This window comes from Gallinula chloropus, assembly GCF_964237585.1.
Source record: "Gallinula chloropus genome assembly, chromosome: 6".
NCBI classification, from domain to species: Eukaryota; Metazoa; Chordata; class Aves; order Gruiformes; family Rallidae; genus Gallinula; species Gallinula chloropus.
In genome coordinates, this window is record NC_140091.1 from 25,746,414 (window position 1) to 25,762,789 (window position 16,376).

A 16,376-nucleotide genomic window follows, 5' to 3' on the forward strand; every position below is an offset into this window, starting at 1 on the left:
TTGTACTGGCCTGTTGGGGAGTGAGAAAGGGTCTTGGCCTCCTGTCTGTGCAGAGGTCGCCCCTGCTGCCCACCCTGCGGGCCCAGATTGGTTCCCCACAGGGACTCCTCCCAGCCCCTCCCAGTGGTTTGGGAGGGCTCTTCCCCAGTTCCCTCCACCAGACTCACCTTGGAGGAGCGTGTGCTTCCTGCAGCCCCCACCCTGCCTTCCCCACCAGGCACCCCCGTGTCTCCTGCTCTTCTAGACCGGGGCAGTTCTGAGCTGGGGCCCATCCCCTTGGCCCCAGGGCTCCAAGTGCTGCCATTAATCTTTCCCAGATGGCAGCTCCTGGAGGTTCAGCACTGAAGCTTTGACTTTTATTTGATACAATGTTGTGGGCATGTTCTAGCCCCTCTTCCTGCTAAATAAGGGTGCTTTGGGGGTCAGCTGTGCCAGCAGTCACCTCCCACCTGTTTTCTTGCCAAAGCATTCCCGCCTTCCCCCCCCCCACCACCCCCCCCCCACCCCCCCCACCCCCCACCCCGTTCCCTTCAGCCGCCTGGTGCATTGAGGGGGAGGCACCAGCACCTCCCACCCCTTCAAGCTCCAGCCCACCAAACCTCAGGAAAACCCAGGCTCAGAAAGATGAAGGTGCAAGGCAGCGGCGGTGGGTGATGTTTATTGGACTGGGACCTTGTGTATCTCCTGGGGAACATGGCCACTGCTGCCCCATCTGCCCCAAACGCTGGGGTGGGGGTGGGGGAAAAGCCTCCTACAGCTTTTCTACAATAAATAGTTAAATTAGCATGTTTTGGATCGGTGTAGGGAGCTGCCACGCTGTGTCAGGGGCTGGAAGCACGTGGGACCCTTCAGCTGCAGGATGCTCCGCCAGCGCTCCTCGCCACAGCTCACTTGGCTGCTTTTCTTTTCCTCCAGTAACATAAGGCTTGTGCAACTAGTGTCTGTATTCCCTGCTGCTTCTGATCCCACAGGATGGTTTTTGGAGGTGACTGAGCTCCAGGATGCCCACCCCCTCCCCTGGCACCAGTGGCATGGGATGGAGTGTGGCTCGTGGGCTCTCAGAGGGGCGCTTGGCTCTGGGTGAATGCTGCTCTCCTTGGCAAAGCTGGAGCCTGGAGACACGGAGCCTGGCCCCGTGGAGGGGATGGTTGTGTGCAGCCAGGAAAAACCTCTCCTTCCAGGTGCGACCCTCCAGGGAAGCCTTTCCCCATCTCTGCCTCCTGCCCTATGCAGCCTTCACTGCGCCAGAGCCCTCCCTGCTCCGAATTCAGGGTGCCCAGGCTGGGGTGTGCTCCAGGTGCCTTGAGAGGATTCAGGTACAGCTGGTGGCCCAACCGAAACCCTCTGAGGCCATGGAGAGGGGCTTCACTGGCTCAACCAGGATCTAGGAAAGCACTGGATTTCTCTCTGCTTTGCCCGAGCACAATGGGATGGAGCCAGCAGGGACTCGGAGTGCCCTATCATATTGTAGCTGGTTGGCATGTGGCCCCCACTGTTTCCTGGGGCCATCTGAGGAGCCGGTGCTCCTGGCCGTGCTGGAGGGAGCTGGGGAGCAAAGCGGGATGCTGGGGAGCGTGTGCAGGGGTCACGGGGACTAAGCTCACGCCTTGGAGAGGCGCACGGGGTAGGTGACCATGTTGAAGTTGTCCCAGGCGAAGAGCTGCCGCTCAGCAGGGTTGTAGTCCACCATGCTGAGGTAGCGGAAGCGGTTCTCGAAGGGGATGCTGAGGGCCCGGCTGGTGCTGGTGGCCGTGTTGTAGGCAAAGTTGATGGTGGTGTTGGGTGCCGAGTAGCTGTTGACGGTGTAGAGGGTGCCGCAGATGATGAAGGAGTTGGCCACCCCCCGCTTGCGGATGTTGGTCTCCCAGGTGCGCTGGATCTCCAGCGTCTCGGGGTCCAGCTTGGAGAGGACGATGGCCCCCCTGGCCTTCTCAGTGCTGTAGATCACCCAGAGCCCCGTCTCGTCCACTGCCAGGTCGATGTCAGTGTAGCCTCCCCAGGAGTAGGGGTACTGCCCGTGGTAGCCAGCGCCGGGGATCTCCCTCTCGCCCGTCACGGTCTCTCCCCGCAGGTCATAGCGGGCCACGGCGTGGGAGCGGCGGGGCTGGAAGAAGAACCCGCCACGGTAGACGACGGCCCCGGTGCTCTCCAGGGGCCGCGGCAGGATGTGCACCTTGGTGGGGTATCCCTGGGCCAGCTGCTCGGCCGCATCGTACTGCAAGAGCTGGCGCACCCCCGTGCCCACCGCGTCCACGCGCCAGGTGGTCTCCTGCGTGAAGGGGGACACGGGCTCCGGGTCCTTCATCCACACGCCGTACTTGCCAGCGATGGACTCTGCCTGGCCGAAGACAACGGGCTCCCCCACCCACACCAGCTCGCCACAGCCTGCTTGGGGAGAGGAGGGGGGAGAAAGGGGTTATTGCTCTGCGGGGCCGAGAGGCATTTCTGAGAGGCAGAGCAGGGGGCCGGCCGTGCCAGTGACTGTACCTGAGTCCTCGCTCCCTGGGCGGCTGAGGGCGGTCTCCTCCAGCAGCCGGGATGCGGGAACCTCCGTTCTCTCTGCTTGCAGCTCCTGGTAGGCTACAGGCTGTGGGTCCCAGCGGGAAGCTACAGCAAGGACAGGTGGAGCATGAGCAGGGGTCAAGCAAGTCCCCCCCTCACCGCCGCACCTGCCCTTGAGGGGGTCTGGGTCCCAAAATGCCAACACCTCAGTCGGGAGCCCAGTGCTGAGACAACAGCTCCATGGCCACTGATGCCCTTGTCCCCTAAGTGCTCCTTGGGGGAGACCCCTACTTCCCCTGGGTTAGCGCAGTCCCCAATCTGCTGCAGGACAGAGAATGGGCTGAGGAGGGCTCCAGCCACCAGCCCTCATTTAGGGACCGGGAGGGGGCTGGTGACACGGGCTGCGACCTCCCGGCGGGCAGCAAAGGGACTTGACCGGTGCCTGGGGGAGACGCAGTGTCGGGGATGCACAAGGGGTCCTGGCACTTACCTTTGCCGGGGGCACGCAGGGGGTCTCGGCCGGGCCCCTGTCCGCCGGGAGGGCAGCGGGAGGCCCGCAGCTGGGCGATCTCCTGGGCGCTGCTCTCCAGCCGCCTCCTCAGCTCCTCTTTCTCCCGCTCCAGCCGCCCCTTCTCCTCCTCCAGCCGGGACTTGGCCCGCAGCAGCTCGCCGTAGGCAGCCTCCAGGCGAGCGGCCGGGGCGGTTTGCTGGGGGTCCCGTGTCTCACTTCCCCGCGGCCCCGAGCCCCCCACTCCTCTCTCCAGCCGGCTCAAGCGGGAGGAGAGAGCCACCAGCTCAGCCCTCAGCTCCGGTACGCCGCTGGCATCAGGGCAACCGGCCTCGACAGGGCTGGCCACGGTGAAGGAGTAGGTGCAGCGTCCCGAGCTGTCATCAGCACGCCGGAGAAAAGCCGTCTCTCCCCGACAGCCCAGGGCCAAGCCCCCCAAAAGCAGCAGCCAGGTCCCCAGCATGGTACCGCCCGGACTTCTCAGCGTCCCGTCTCCGCGCCACCGCCACCCGCATTTATAGGGCGGGAGGGGAGAGGTTCGGGGAAGGGGGGGGAGCGGGGGGAGGGGAAGAGGGGGAACGGGGATGGACGAGCCGGAACCTTCCAGATGCCTGCGGTGGCTTTTTTGCCCGGAGCCAGCCGGCTCCCCGCACCCTCCCCATCCCACCCCCCACCCGCCTCCTCCCTCCTTTCCCGCTGGCCGGGGTCCGGCAACCTGTGGCCGCTGCCAGCGGCTGAGTGCCAGGGGTGATGCTGGGGGGGCGAGGCGGACGGACACCCGCCCTCTCCCTCCTGACTGCTGGCCGGGCGGCCCCAGCCCGGGACCTGGCTGGCTCGGGAGCCCGGGGGCCGGCCAACGCCGGGCTGGGGCCGCCCCGCTGCTCCCTTCCCCTCCCCGCTCCCGCCTCCCAATCCATAGCTCGGCGCTGCGGGCGGAGCGCCGATGCAGTCGATGGGACAGCTGACTCGCCGCCGCTGCCGTACCGGCCATTTCCCGCCGGCCCATCCTGGAGCGGAGCCCGGTGAGCGGAAAGGGGAAGGAGGAGGTGGGGGTTCCGGGGTCTCGCAGCGGCTGTAGGGATGGTGGGGGGGGTGTCTCGCCTAGGCACCCCCTCTGCCTGCCTGCGGCTTTGGGAAGGGACGCGGCGGGGCCGGGCGGAAGAGCGCATCCCCGGGTACCGGCTGTCCTCGCATCCCCCTTCTCCCAGGGCTGCTACATCACCGCGTCCCGGCGTCTTTTCCCTTCGTCTCCCCGCACACACCGGTTTGGGGGGCTCCTGGGCCGCCTGCGATGCCCTGTCACCCTCCCCGCCCCCGGTTAGGGGTCGTGCGGAGGGACGCGGGGATCCGGTACCGGGCAGGGAGGTGACCCGGCCCGTTCCCTGCGCATTCCCTTCCAGGTTTCTCGTCCCGGGCACGAAGCCGCCTCTCCCGCCGGTAGAGAACATGCCTCCGAAATTCAAGCGGCACCTCAACGACGACGAGGTGACGGGCTCGGTGAAGAGCGAGCGGGTGAGTGCCGGCGGGCCGGGGGAACGGCCGGTCCCTCGGTGCCGGCGGCCGTGGCGGGGCCGTTACGGGCTGCTGCTCGCACAGGGATGCCCGGGGCGGGTGCGCGGGGCAGGCAGGCCGGTGTTAACGTGCCCTGGGCACCCCGAGGCCCCGGGAGTTGCCCCATGATGTAGTGGCTCGGAGGTGGGGTACAGCCGCCCTGCCCGGAGGGGCCCGGTATGGCTGTTGATAGCGGGTGTTTGGTTCGTGGGGGGACTGTCCGTGCAGCAGACCCAGCCGTTGTATTTTAAAACGAACCCTGTTAGGCTCTTCCAGTACCCCCTTTGAGTTCCTTTAGCCTGCTCTGGTCTCCAGCCTCTCCTCAGAGCTGGGCCTGGGCAGGTTGCTGGGCCCAGGCTGAAGGACTCCTGTGAAGTTACCCCACACTTTCCTACTGCATTCTTTCCATTGCCACGGTCCCCAGATGTTTCAGGCTTTGAAATACAGGCCAAAGTGCTGCCTGGCTTGGAGAAAGTGGATTTAACCTGCTGTTCCTGTCCTGGGGTCATACTGTGCCCCAGCTGTAGCCTGGGATGCTGCCGCAGCAGCCGCCCGGGAGCTGGGGACCGCGAGCGCATCGCTCGGCCCTGCGGGGAGGCGGCGGTGGCTGAAATCACTGCCTGGTCTCCCGGGTTGCTTCAGCTGCTTGAGCAAATGTGACAAGGATGGAAATGTAGGTGAGCTTCAAAAGAAGAGTGCCATGTGGGGGCCCCTCATTGATGCCCCGGGGGAAGCAGCAGCTGTTGGTACCCTTGGGACCCTCCGTTGTGTTCCTTGTCCCACACATTTAGGGTGCAAGTCATTGCTCGTGGTTATTTTTGACCCAAGTAGGTGTTACTGGGAGTCCTCAGCTCAGCTGGAAGATTTGTGCTGCCCTGGTATGAGGAATGAATGAACTCCTAAAACAATGTGTTCATTCGAAACTTTGGGGCTTAAGTGGGGTTGAGGGGTCGCTTTCCAAAATCGTCCTTCGGGTCATTTGGTGGGGCACAGTGAACAGCAGCCTGAGCCTGGGAGGAGCCCTGTGGTGCAAAGCAGAGGAGCTGTGAGACTGCTCTGCTTTCCAGCCCAGCAGTAGCCTTTGCTCGGGTCGGGGGGGTTGGAGGGGCCGACCCCTCTGGATGCGCTGCGCAGGGAGCCCGTCATGTTTCCTTGCAGCCATCCTGGCTGGAGAAAGCACATCTGAATTGTACCAGTCCCTGGAACTGGGATCTGAACCTGCCAGGGAACTGGCCACTGATGGAAGTGTAGCTTGGCTGGGTGGCAGAGGTAAGAGTGACCCCAGATCAGAGCTGCGGAGCTGCGCGTTGGTCTGTGCTGTACCAAGCCAGCAGACACCACTGAGGTGACAGTCGCAGCACAGAGATGTCCAGCTCAGCCCTGGGTCACAGGCAGAGAGGAACAGTGTGGCTTCAGTACCGTTGATGCTCTCCCAAGGTGGGCTCGCATAACCTGCGCTTGGGGGATGCTGGCTGCGCCCTGAGAGCTGGACATCTGTGTATGTGTGTGTGTGTGTGTGTGTGTGTGTGTGTGAAGAGGTGGTTGCTTACTGACCAGGTGGTTTGGGGTTTTTTTTCTGTGTTTTTACAGAGGAACCTATTGGAGGAAGATTCAGATGAAGAGGAAGACTTTTTCCTGTGAGTTTCTGAAGGGCCACTGTTGGGGACGTGATATCTTCGCTGCCCATGTCTCTGAGACTGGAGGTGTCGAATACCAGAGGCTGCTCCCTGACACATAGGTGGAGGCTTGGGAATCAAAACCTTTGATTCCTTCGAGATGATCTCCCAGAGCCTTGGCATGGAGCCTTGGAATTAAGCCTTAATGTGTGTGACCTCTGAAAGAGTGGGGTGTCCCACGTATCCTAAGGTGTGTGAGGGGCTGATGGGAGGTAGGAGAACTGTCTTCCCTCCGCAAGGGTGTTGGTTCTCTCCTGCATATCTTTGGAATCTGGTTTAAAAACAAGGTTTTGTTTTGTCTTCCATCCTGATCCCTCTCTTCTCTGCCTGCAGGAGAGGGCCGTCCGGACCAAGATTTGGACCCAGGAATGACAAGATCAGGCAGTAAGTTGTTGTTCCTCAGCGTTACACAGATAGAATTGTATTTGGGCATCGTGAGCTCCTGCGGCTGCTTTACCAAGGGATTTCTGTGTGTTCTCAATACAAGCACAGCTTGTGCTTTCTTCCTTCCCTGCATGTCCCCAGCTAAGGGGCAGCTCAAAGATGATTCAAGCCATCAAGAAATGGTGTGTTGACAGATGCAAAGGCGCGAGCATTGTGTCACAGTAGCTTAGTGGAGTTTTTAAAGCCTTTGCTGTATTCTGGTGATGACCTGGTCCATGGGTTTGTGGGGCTCTTTTCCTGGAGCGTTAACTTTTAACCTTCACACACAACTCTTTTCATGTTCTGTTGCTTTTTTACTTCATCCCATAACTTTCTTCTCAGTGTTCTGAGAAAGCAAGTGGCTAGGAATGCACCAGGACCATGTTTTTTGGGCAGCAGCTGGTCCTCTGGCCTTTTCTTCTCCAGGTAAAAACGTGAGGCAGGTGACCTGGAGATGAGCAGTGACTCAGTGGGTCAGGGCTGCTGGACAAACAGGAAGCCATTACAGCTGGGGGAGGATTACTGACTGTGTACTGGGGCAAGAAGGGAGGAGCAAATGCTCTTGATCTTTCTCCCATCAAGTCATTTCCTGCATGATGATGCTTCTGGGCTCCAGTTTGCCCTGTCCTTTCCTATGAGGGATAGGATGGTTGTTCTTAGTGGAAGTGGGGGGTATTCCCAGACCCCTGGTTTGCATTGTGCCGTTCCCTTTGCTGTCCTTCATGGGGTCAGAACAGAGCTCTGTGTGGGGACTGACAACCAGGCATTGATCAGACTGGGTTGCCTTGCGTGCAGCCTGAGTATCCCTCTTCGTTAGGGAGCTTTTTCATGCCAGGGGGAAGTCAGAGCAGCTTGGAGATGACTCATTGCCAACGTCAGCATTAGGCAGCACTTGCTTGTGCTCCCACTTGCCACGTTATCTCGAGGGGCAAAGTGCATTTGGGTTACCAGGAGGCAGCGGGTCAGTCACTGCACCGTGAGATTTTGGAGGGGGGCTGTGTTCCCCCCAGGGTGGGAGGGGGCTGTTGGTAGAGGGACACTGCTCCTTACAGTAAGCCACTGTGGATAAAATCTTTCTTGTAGGGTAGGGCCAGGCTGATCTGGGGTGAATGAGAAGGATGACAACTGGTTTTATGAGTGGGGTCCCGCCCCCCTAAAAAGGTGGCGAGGGGCTGACATCTGCCCCTTCTTCCCTGCGTGCAGGGGAACACAGGAGCTCCTTTCTCACCGTTCTCTTGGCTGGGCAGAAACGAGAGGGACCTTAGGTAGAAGATAGCACTGCAGCTGTGAAGGGGAAGAAAACCAAAAGAAGAGTTCACCCAGAAGCTGGTGGGTTCATGGGTGTGATGTGACTAAAGCCCACCACACCTGAGGCCCGCCCAGTGCCAGAGACTTCCTGTCCTGTAGAGCTGGTATATCCCTCTGGGTAGCACGTGGCTACATCTATCTAGTATCTAGAGCATCTGTTAATCTGTTTTCTGCTCTCACCACCGTTGATTGCTCTGTTTAATGAGCACTTAGAGCGTGCAGTTGTCATTTCTTGTCATGGAGCTTATTAAGTTTCTGATCAGAAACCCTTGTGCTGGATGGATCGGTGCCTGGTCTCCTAATGATGCAGCTCGCTCTGGTGTGAACAGAGGAGGAGAAGGAGGGTCGGGCTGCTGCTCAAGCACTGTAAGGAAAAGACATTTTAAAGAGGAATTTGAGCATTTGGAGAGCTGAGGCATAGCTGGGCAAAGCCAGAGAGACTGTAGCTGTGCAGGGCTGGAGGAACGAGGTGTGAAGACAGGCGTAAAAGGGAACTGGATGGGGGATTGGGTAGAGGAAAAAGTGATGGGATTATGGGAACAAAGGGATGGAACATGTGGAATGTGAGGGGCAAGGGTGGAAACTTCTAGCTGTCCCTGGCAGTGAAGGGACTTGGGTCAGTTTGGAGAGTTTGGCAGCAGAGACCCTCGAGTCTGGCTCAGTTGCAGAATGAGACGGTGGGAAGCGCTGCAAACCTCGCAGGGGCAGGAGGTGAGGTAGAGCCAGCAATAGTCCTGATGCGTTTGGAGCTTTAGACTCTTGTCCCAACAGCTACTTGGTTGGGGTAGAAGCTCCTCTGGTGACTAAGGGGCCACATGGGGACCTTCCCACTCCCTCTGAGACCTCCCTGTGCCTCAGCTGGGCAGGAGCTGAAAGGTGGCTTGTAACAGGCTCTTGTCCTTTTCCCCAGAGTCATGAGGATCAGGCAGCTGATCTCTCTTAGCTGCCTTCACTTCCAGGCCTTGGGAGAAGTCCTGAATGTGCACAGTGAGAGGTCTTAGTGCCTTTTTTGTGAAGGTGAGGCATTTGCCTTCCACCTGGGTTTCCTTTGTTTAGAATAGGAGCCTCTTATCACAGGTCATGACTTCAGAAACATTGCCAAAATCCCCCGTTCTCTGCACTCCTTGACTTTCTTCACTCCTGGTGGCTTTCTGCTCTCAGGCAACCGTGCTGCTGGATTCAGGTTCCTGCTTGTGCTGGCAGTGAGGCCCAGCACACGGCTGTGGTTCTACAGCAGCCAGGTCTTGGTCCCTGTGATTCCTCTGCTGTGCTCCTGGAGTGGCCAGCATCCCCCTGCAGTGGCTCTGTCTGGCCCCAAATTGCGTCTGGAGGAGGTAGAGGGTTTGGGGAATGGTTTGAAGGCAAGAGTTGACAGCAGCTTCCCAGGGTCTGGCTGCTTGTTGCATGTGCCTGGATGCACAGTGGACCCCCTCTGCAGTCCAGGCTTTCATCTGAGGGTGATGCTGAGACTGTGTTGTCAGGCATCCGTGCTGGGTGTAACCCTTTCAAGGACTGAGAGGCTTTGGGGCAGCACTGACCGCTGTCTCCCTCACGGCTGGGATGAAGCAGCAACTTAAAGCCAAGGATTCACAGCAGGGTTCAGCGCTGACTCCCCTGTTGCTGAGTACAGCAGGGCTGTCTGCTGGGCAGCCCCTCTGCAAAGCCAGGCTTCAGGGAGCGCTGTGCTGGCCGCCGGCCTTTGCACCATCTGTCCTGCTTGGCTCTCTGTCCTGTTCCCTCTTCCCTGGGTTACTGCCGCAGTGAGGGGTGTTTGGGTGTAATTTGCACCAAAACACACAGCAACATTAATATCTCTGGGGTGGAAAACAGAGGTGTGTCATGCTGGCTGTAAACAGCCGGCCTGGAGACAAGCAGCAGCCTTGAGCAGCACATCCCATGGTGTGTGCGCGGCCTGTTTACGGCGCCTGAAGAATGTGGCTCTCTGGTTTAGCCCAATGCTGTGACCAACCCCGGGGAGCTTTTCGGTACCTAACCCAGTACAGCCAAAACGGGAAGGCTTATTTTTACCCCACTGTGGACCCAGCAAAGCACAGGAAGAGAGGAGTCTAAAGCAAGCAAAGCGCGGTTGGGCCTCTTGTTGTTGTTGTTGTGACGGTGTGTGCTCGCCCTCCTTGTTTAAAAGCATCAAACCTGCAGTAATCAATAAGGAGAAGGGTCGCCAGGAGATGTATTTTCATGAGTTTGTCTTGCTCCCTTTCCTGGCAGGTATCAATTCTACTTTATTTCTCTTGGAAATCTGGCAGGAGCGAAGCACATGAAATGCATGTGTCAAAAGCCAGTCGCTCCCTAACAGGAAATAGGCTTCGGATTAGAGGATTCCTTCTCCCTTGCCAAATCAAACAAGAAAGTGTTTTCTTCTTGATGCGACTTGAGTTTCCAACCTCAAGCATGCCAAACGAGTAGGGAATTGTTGAATTTGCTCTGAAACTGCAGGGCTGGTGCACAGGCCGGGCATCTTCCAGCCCCGCTCTGGAGCAGCAGTTCTTGCAGCAGTGATGGGTGGGAAAGCAGAAAGCAAGGATGCTCACAGTCTGGTTAAGGCACTGCGTGGAGATCAGAGTTTCGTTCCTGGTTTGGTCTCTTCCTTCATGGTTTTGGGGGTTGTTTGGGTTTGGTTTTGTTTTGTTGTATTTTTCTGAGGGTTCTACCTTACATCAGATACAAGAAGGTATTTGGGTGCTCAAATGTGTCTGTGGGAATTAAACACCTCAGTGTCTGCGAGAGTTTAAGCCTTAATTTCTCTGTGCCTCTGTTCTGTCACACACGCTGCCTTTCACCAGCAGCTCAAGTGAATAGGGGTGGGATGCTTGGATGGTGGGGGGGCTGAGCCCCTCTCTCTGTCCATCTGTGGAGCTGTTTCCCAAATGCTGGTACACAGCAGAGCAGCTTGAAGTTATGTACCTGCCCACTCTGAAAGTTTGTGGGGTGCCCTGGGGCTGCAGCAGCACGTCTCCAGGCTCTGACCTGTACTGGTGAGAATACAGGCAGCGTTGCATCGTGCCATGTGTTCCCAGATGTGTTGTAACCTTGGGTGCTCCCACTTGTTAGCTGTACCAAGATAACTTGGTTACAGATCTGCTGTAGGAGGAAACCTCTTTATTTTGAAGCCAGTAAATGTCTCTAGAAACATTTACATACCGCAGATATAGTCTCCTGCCTGTGAAACTGATGTTTAAGGCCTGAGAGTTTTTGCCAAGTTGGCTTGTTCAGGTGAGCAGCTGTTTCTGCTTTTCCTCTCACCCCAAGCTGTAGCAGTGTTGCTGGTGGCTCAGAGCCGGCACCCGTCCCTCACGGAGTGTGCCGCCTCCTCGTGTCCCTGGGAAGGGCCAGGAGGGTGTGGGGGTCCCACATGGGGTGGATGCTTTGCTCCATGGGATACAGCCACACGCTTCCCAGGCAGTATCCTCAGGGCCACCTTCTGCGTTTCCCCACCAGTGGCAGCTCTTGTACCCTGGGAAAGAAACAGCATATGAGAACAAGCCCGTGGGCACGGGGCAGCGTCCTGGGAGGTGTTCTGGAGATTATCTGTGCCTTTCCCCTCCCGGCAGGCAGCTGCTGCTGATGTGGCAGGCGGGAGCTGCCACTGCACTTTGTGGGTGGGTGTGGAGAGAGGCTGCTCCCACAGACTCTGCGATGCAGCTCGGAGAAGACAGGCTCCTTTCCTGCGGTATCTTAAATAAAGCAAGTCTTCACGTGCGCTGCTGGGAGGTGAGCATGTGCCGTATGAGGGCTGTTGAGTCAGAAACTGGCTTCAGAGGGGCTGTCGGGCTGTTCCAGGTCTGGAAGCCCCAGTGCAGTGGTGCTGCAGAGCCTGAAACGCTGAGTTGGAAAGCCCCTTCACGTTCAAAGATCTGGAGTTAGAGCTTTCTGGGGAGAAAAAATGCCTTTTCTTTTACCAACTTCCCTTGCCTGGCTTTGGGATGATAAGTAAACTGGAGCTTTTTTCCCTGTGCCTGCGGCCACTTGTTGCTCCTCCCGTGTGTCTTGGCACAGGTGTCTGCTTGGTGAGAAGCACGTAGCTGGGTGGGAGATGGGGGAATTGGAGCCAGAGGTTTGCAGTGACCTAATTAGAGGCATGGTGGCTAGAACACAGCCCTCGTCCTGGTTCTGCAGTGTCCCATTCCTGGGCGCTGGGCAAGCTGGTCTGCGTCTCCCTTGGCCCCAGCTTCCTGGCCTGCAGTGGAGGGGATGGTGTCCTGTCACCGAGTGCTCTGGGGCTGGATGATGGCCCTGTAAGTGGTGGAGTTGGGTCTGGTGCTGATGTAAACCCCCCTGATTTAGCTGATAACATCTTTGAGCTGCTGCATCTCTGAGATGGCAGTGGGGAAGAGAGGGGAGGGTTTTGTGTGTGCCTGAAGATGGTGTGACTGGACTCAGGGAGCAGGGTAGCGTGGGCACTAAAGGTGAGGTGCTGGCAGTCCTTCTTTGCCTTGGGGACACCAGTGGCACGCTCTGAAGAGGAGGGGACACGTATTTCTGGTAATGTGGAGAGCTGCTGAAGCAGCCCATTCATGCTGCATCATTAGCAAAGGCCAGATGCGTTTTGATGTGCCTGAAGTGCTTAAATGGTTTTTAATCCATGTGACCAAAGTCGTCAGACCCCAGACTTACGGAGAGTGAGTGGCCTGGAGCTGTTCCTGTTTTGTTGCCCCGTGTGTAGTGTCCCCTCCAAGACATTGGTGTTCCCATTTACTTTCTGGGAACGGTATGTCTCAAACAATGTCTTGTCTCCCTAGGGCCCCAAGACATTTCTTATTTCCATCTCCAGGAAAATTAAAGTGTGCTCGCTCCAAAACACCGACCAGAATGTAGCAGTATTTTTCCACCAGGAGAATATTTTCTTTTATTTTTTTCCCTCTTACCAGTGTGGCTTTTTTATGGAGTGAATAAATGCATTTATAATAACCCCACGGGTGTGATTTAGGCTACTGTTCGCTGGAGCGACTACCCACAGAGTTGCGTAACCGCCCAGCAGATGGATTATAATCACTTGGGTTAGTTCGTATCAGCCGTTTCTTCACTGTCCTCTTGATGCCCCTGGCAGAGTGGATTTCATTTAGCAGCTCTGTGCCCGCAGTGGGGAGCGCACCTTGCTTGTGATTTTGCCCCAAGTTATTTAGCAGAGGTGCAGCACGAGGCTCTGTTGAATCTGGAGAGATAAGGTGCAGGCTTTTGTATTATTTCTCCCCTTTGATGTGAGCTCTTCTGCAGCAGAAGTGCCCACTGACAGCAACCGGTGCCTTTTCATGCTGTGTTAAAGCTGTTACAGAGGGTGTCTCGCTTTTGCTGACTTCCCAGTGCTCTCTTTGAGCTCTGTGTCCTTCCTGGAATTGCTGGAGGCCTGCCCCAGGTGATGCTGTCCCTCTGGCTTTCCCTGCAGCCCATCAGTCTCCCTCCCCTTTGATTTTTGTTGGTGAGCGCTCTGGTCGTGCCAGCCCGGGCAGCTCCGGTGCTGCGATGCAAAGCAGGTGGTGCTCACTTCTGCTCCTCACGCTGCCTTTGCTCTGCTCTAGTGTCCAGAACCAGGTGGACGAGGTCATCGATGTTATGCAGGAGAACATCACAAAGGTGATTGAAAGAGGCGAGCGGCTGGACGACCTGCAGGATAAATCAGGTGTGATGCTAAATGCAGCTCTGCTGGCCTCTCCCCCGCGCCCCTTCCCCAGTGCTGGGCCAGCTTCCTCGGTTTCTGTTCAGAAAACACCTATCGAGACCTGGTACCTCCATCCTTGGGCTGCAAATGTTCCGCTACTCTGCGCACAGGCGTTAGATCACAGCACCCAGACACCTCCAAACTAGTTGCTTCTTCAAGCTAAGGTAGACTGGGCTGCCTTCCAACAGCCCCAAGCCCTCCAGCTGCCCACAGGCTGGCAGAGTGAACGCCTGTCCTCAGAGGGCCGCCCAGTACAAAGGGGGCTCAGTGGGAGGCGGCAGGTCTGTGTGTGCTCTAGTGACGGGCGTCACGTTGGCGCCTGCTGTGGCTTTGGTGAATCACGCTGTGGCCGGGCCTTTTCCCCTGATGCCCAGTTTATTGCTTCAGTGGTCAGTGGAAGGAGCGGAGGCTGCGGCTGCCTGCGCGCCCCTGAATCGCCTCTTTCCTTTCCTGCCACAGAAAGTTTATCGGACAACGCGACAGCCTTTAGCAACAGAGCCAAGCAGCTGCGGAGACAGATGTGGTGGCGAGGCTGCAAGGTGAGCAAGAACTGGGGGAGAGGCAGGGGTGGGTTTGTGAAGGGGCAGCTTCACCTGCCCTCCCCTGGGAGGGGATGGAGCAGCACAGCTTTGTGGCTGAGAAGACGCTGGAAGCCAAAGGCCTCCTTGCAGGTGGCACCCCGAGTAACTGCGCCTCTGTGCTCCCCTTGCAGATGAAGGCAATCATAGCGCTGGTGGCAGTCGTTCTCCTGCTGGTGATCATCGGTGAGTAGCTCTGGGTCAGCTGAGCCGTGTCTGGCGTCCATGCCCTGCAGCATGAATGACAGCGTGGCGCTGAGCTCCCTGCGGGAAGCCACTCGCATAGTGCCCTATTCTGCCTTTCAGGGGTCGTAAGCAGTGACTGTAGAACACCCTGTGCTCCTCTCAGAGCATGTTTAAACCCTGCTAGAAGGGGTCAAACAGGCCCTACTGACTGTGGCCAACAAAAGCCAATGCTGAACTGGTCCATGGCTGGCACCAACCAATCCTGAGGCTGGTGGGAGTCAATGGAAGAGTTACAGAACAGAGCAATGCCTTCAAAAGGCTGCTCTACAGTTACCAACCATTTTGCAACAGGTCTTCTCCCAGCAAATGCTCCTCTCCAAAACTGCCAAGCTGCTCAGTTTTCAAGTAGCTGTTGCAACTTTACCAGGGGTTGCTTTCCCCACCCTTCCTACTCAGTCTGGGTCTCTCTGGAGCTTCCCAGAGCAGAGATGTTACTGCTTTTCCTACCAAACAGGTGATAACAACCAGGGCATGCGTCTTCCAGGCAGGATTTCAGCCCTCTGGCTGTGGACCGATGTGCTCCAGGGATCCAAGCAGCCCAGCCCAGCTATTCTGTACCACTGGGTTCGGAGGGTTTTCTTCCCACTGACAGTGGTCTGGGGGTAGCTCTGTAACCATGGTCATTTCAGCAAAACCCTCACAGCCAGTTGCCCTGCTGACACAGGGCCTGCAGTGGGAGAGGCAGCTGGCAGTAGGGTTAGCAACCTTTTGGAGAGAAGAGAGTGATGGAAAATCCCATCTGGTTTAATTTTGGGAAGCTGGAAGCAGATGAAGGTGGCAGGAAATGTTGTTTAGTGTGTGTGTGCGGGCAGCAGATCACATTAGCCTGAGCTTGGAAACACACCTTCCCTTGCAGCTGCTTGGCATTTGTCACCATGGGGTGGGTGGGGGTGTGGTGGTGGGGTGTCTCTCTGGCAGGGAGACAATGTGGCTGTGTGTGGCTGAGCGCTTGTTTCTTTGTTTTCCAGTACCCATAGTCCTGAAGTACCATACCTGACGGGGCAGCTGGAGGCTTTGGCAGAGCTGGCTCTGGGATAACCAAACTGCTGTGTAATTTAAGTGAGATATCTGTATATAGCTTTGAAGTTGTTTTTCTCCAAGGAGTTGAGGTGGCGGCAAGTATCCAGCTCTGACAGAGCGTTTTAAGAACTGCCACATGACCCTTTTTCTTTTTACTGTTATTGTTTTGACCACGTACCTGTTCCTGCTGTCAGACCCTTTTTATAACACAAGATTCAGGTCCCAAACTGCCTGTTTTGTGGAACTCTGGGTCTCCAGTTTGGAGCTGGCTACTTGCCACTACAGTTTATCTGTATATATGTACGAGCTGCAATATTAATAATAATAACCCTGTTGGAGCAGTTCCCCGCTGCCTGTTGTGGGAGGCAGAGGGGACTCTGTCCTTTCGTCGGAGGAAAGGAGGGGAAAAACATCTGAAAAGACATGTACCATTATGCTACTGGGAACTGACCCTTCTGGGGACAACTGCAGGGGTGATGTTTCTCATTTAAAAGGAGAAAAAAACAAAACAAAACAAAAAAACAAATTAAAAAAAAAAAAGGAAAAAAACAATTAGGTTTTTTCAGTCCAGAAGAGTTTCTGGTCCTGCCGTGGGAATGCACAAGCTCGGTGTTTTCAGTATTGCTGCTTACAGCTGTGACTAAAGACATTCCAGTAAACCTATTTTTGACTGTACCTGTGGAGTTCCTGCACATTTTCATAGTGTTCCAGAGGATGCTGACGGCTCCCCATGGCTGGGAGCCCCAAGGGAAGGGCTGCTTCTGTGTTTTCGTAGCCAGAAGCAAGATGTGCATGTAAAGCCCAATGATACAAGACGTGCCAGGAGGACACCGCCTCTCCTGAGACCACTCCATGGTGAATGAGCCCATTTCATGTTTGACACCTTGATG

At 56.9% G+C, this 16,376-nt stretch overlaps 2 protein-coding genes across 2 annotated transcripts; one reads left to right on the forward strand and one right to left on the reverse strand.

Annotated features, from left to right (window-relative positions):
* Positions 1–1,600: 1,600 nt before the first annotated feature.
* On the reverse strand, positions 1,601–3,590 carry MYOC (myocilin; the record flags this gene model as incomplete). Its single annotated transcript, XM_084266219.1, has 3 exons — positions 2,993–3,590; positions 2,488–2,607; positions 1,601–2,385 (listed from the first exon to the last, which is right to left on the reverse strand). The coding sequence occupies exons 1-3, from the start codon at positions 3,471–3,473 to the stop codon at positions 1,601–1,603; spliced, it is 1,386 nt and encodes a 461-aa protein (XP_084122345.1). The 5' UTR covers positions 3,474–3,590.
* Positions 3,591–3,976: 386 nt separating this feature from the next.
* Positions 3,977–16,202, forward strand: VAMP4 (vesicle associated membrane protein 4). Its single transcript, XM_084265836.1, has 8 exons — positions 3,977–4,032; positions 4,411–4,522; positions 6,152–6,198; positions 6,571–6,621; positions 13,503–13,603; positions 14,102–14,181; positions 14,355–14,406; positions 15,435–16,202. Exons 2-8 carry the CDS (start codon positions 4,457–4,459, stop codon positions 15,461–15,463), a joined length of 426 nt encoding a protein of 141 aa, XP_084121962.1. The 5' UTR covers positions 3,977–4,032; positions 4,411–4,456; the 3' UTR covers positions 15,464–16,202.
* Positions 16,203–16,376: the final 174 nt, after the last annotated feature.

Excerpts from the sequence above, each read along its gene's own strand:
- VAMP4 (XM_084265836.1), top strand. The coding sequence starts at position 4,457 with ATGCCTCCGAAATTCAAGCGGCACCTCAACGACGACGAGGTGACGGGC. Across the intron at positions 13,604-14,101 it reads CGACCTGCAGGATAAATCAG|AAAGTTTATCGGACAACGCG; the intron begins GTGTGATGCTAA and ends TTCCTGCCACAG. Across the intron at positions 14,182-14,354 it reads TGTGGTGGCGAGGCTGCAAG|ATGAAGGCAATCATAGCGCT; the intron begins GTGAGCAAGAAC and ends CTCCCCTTGCAG.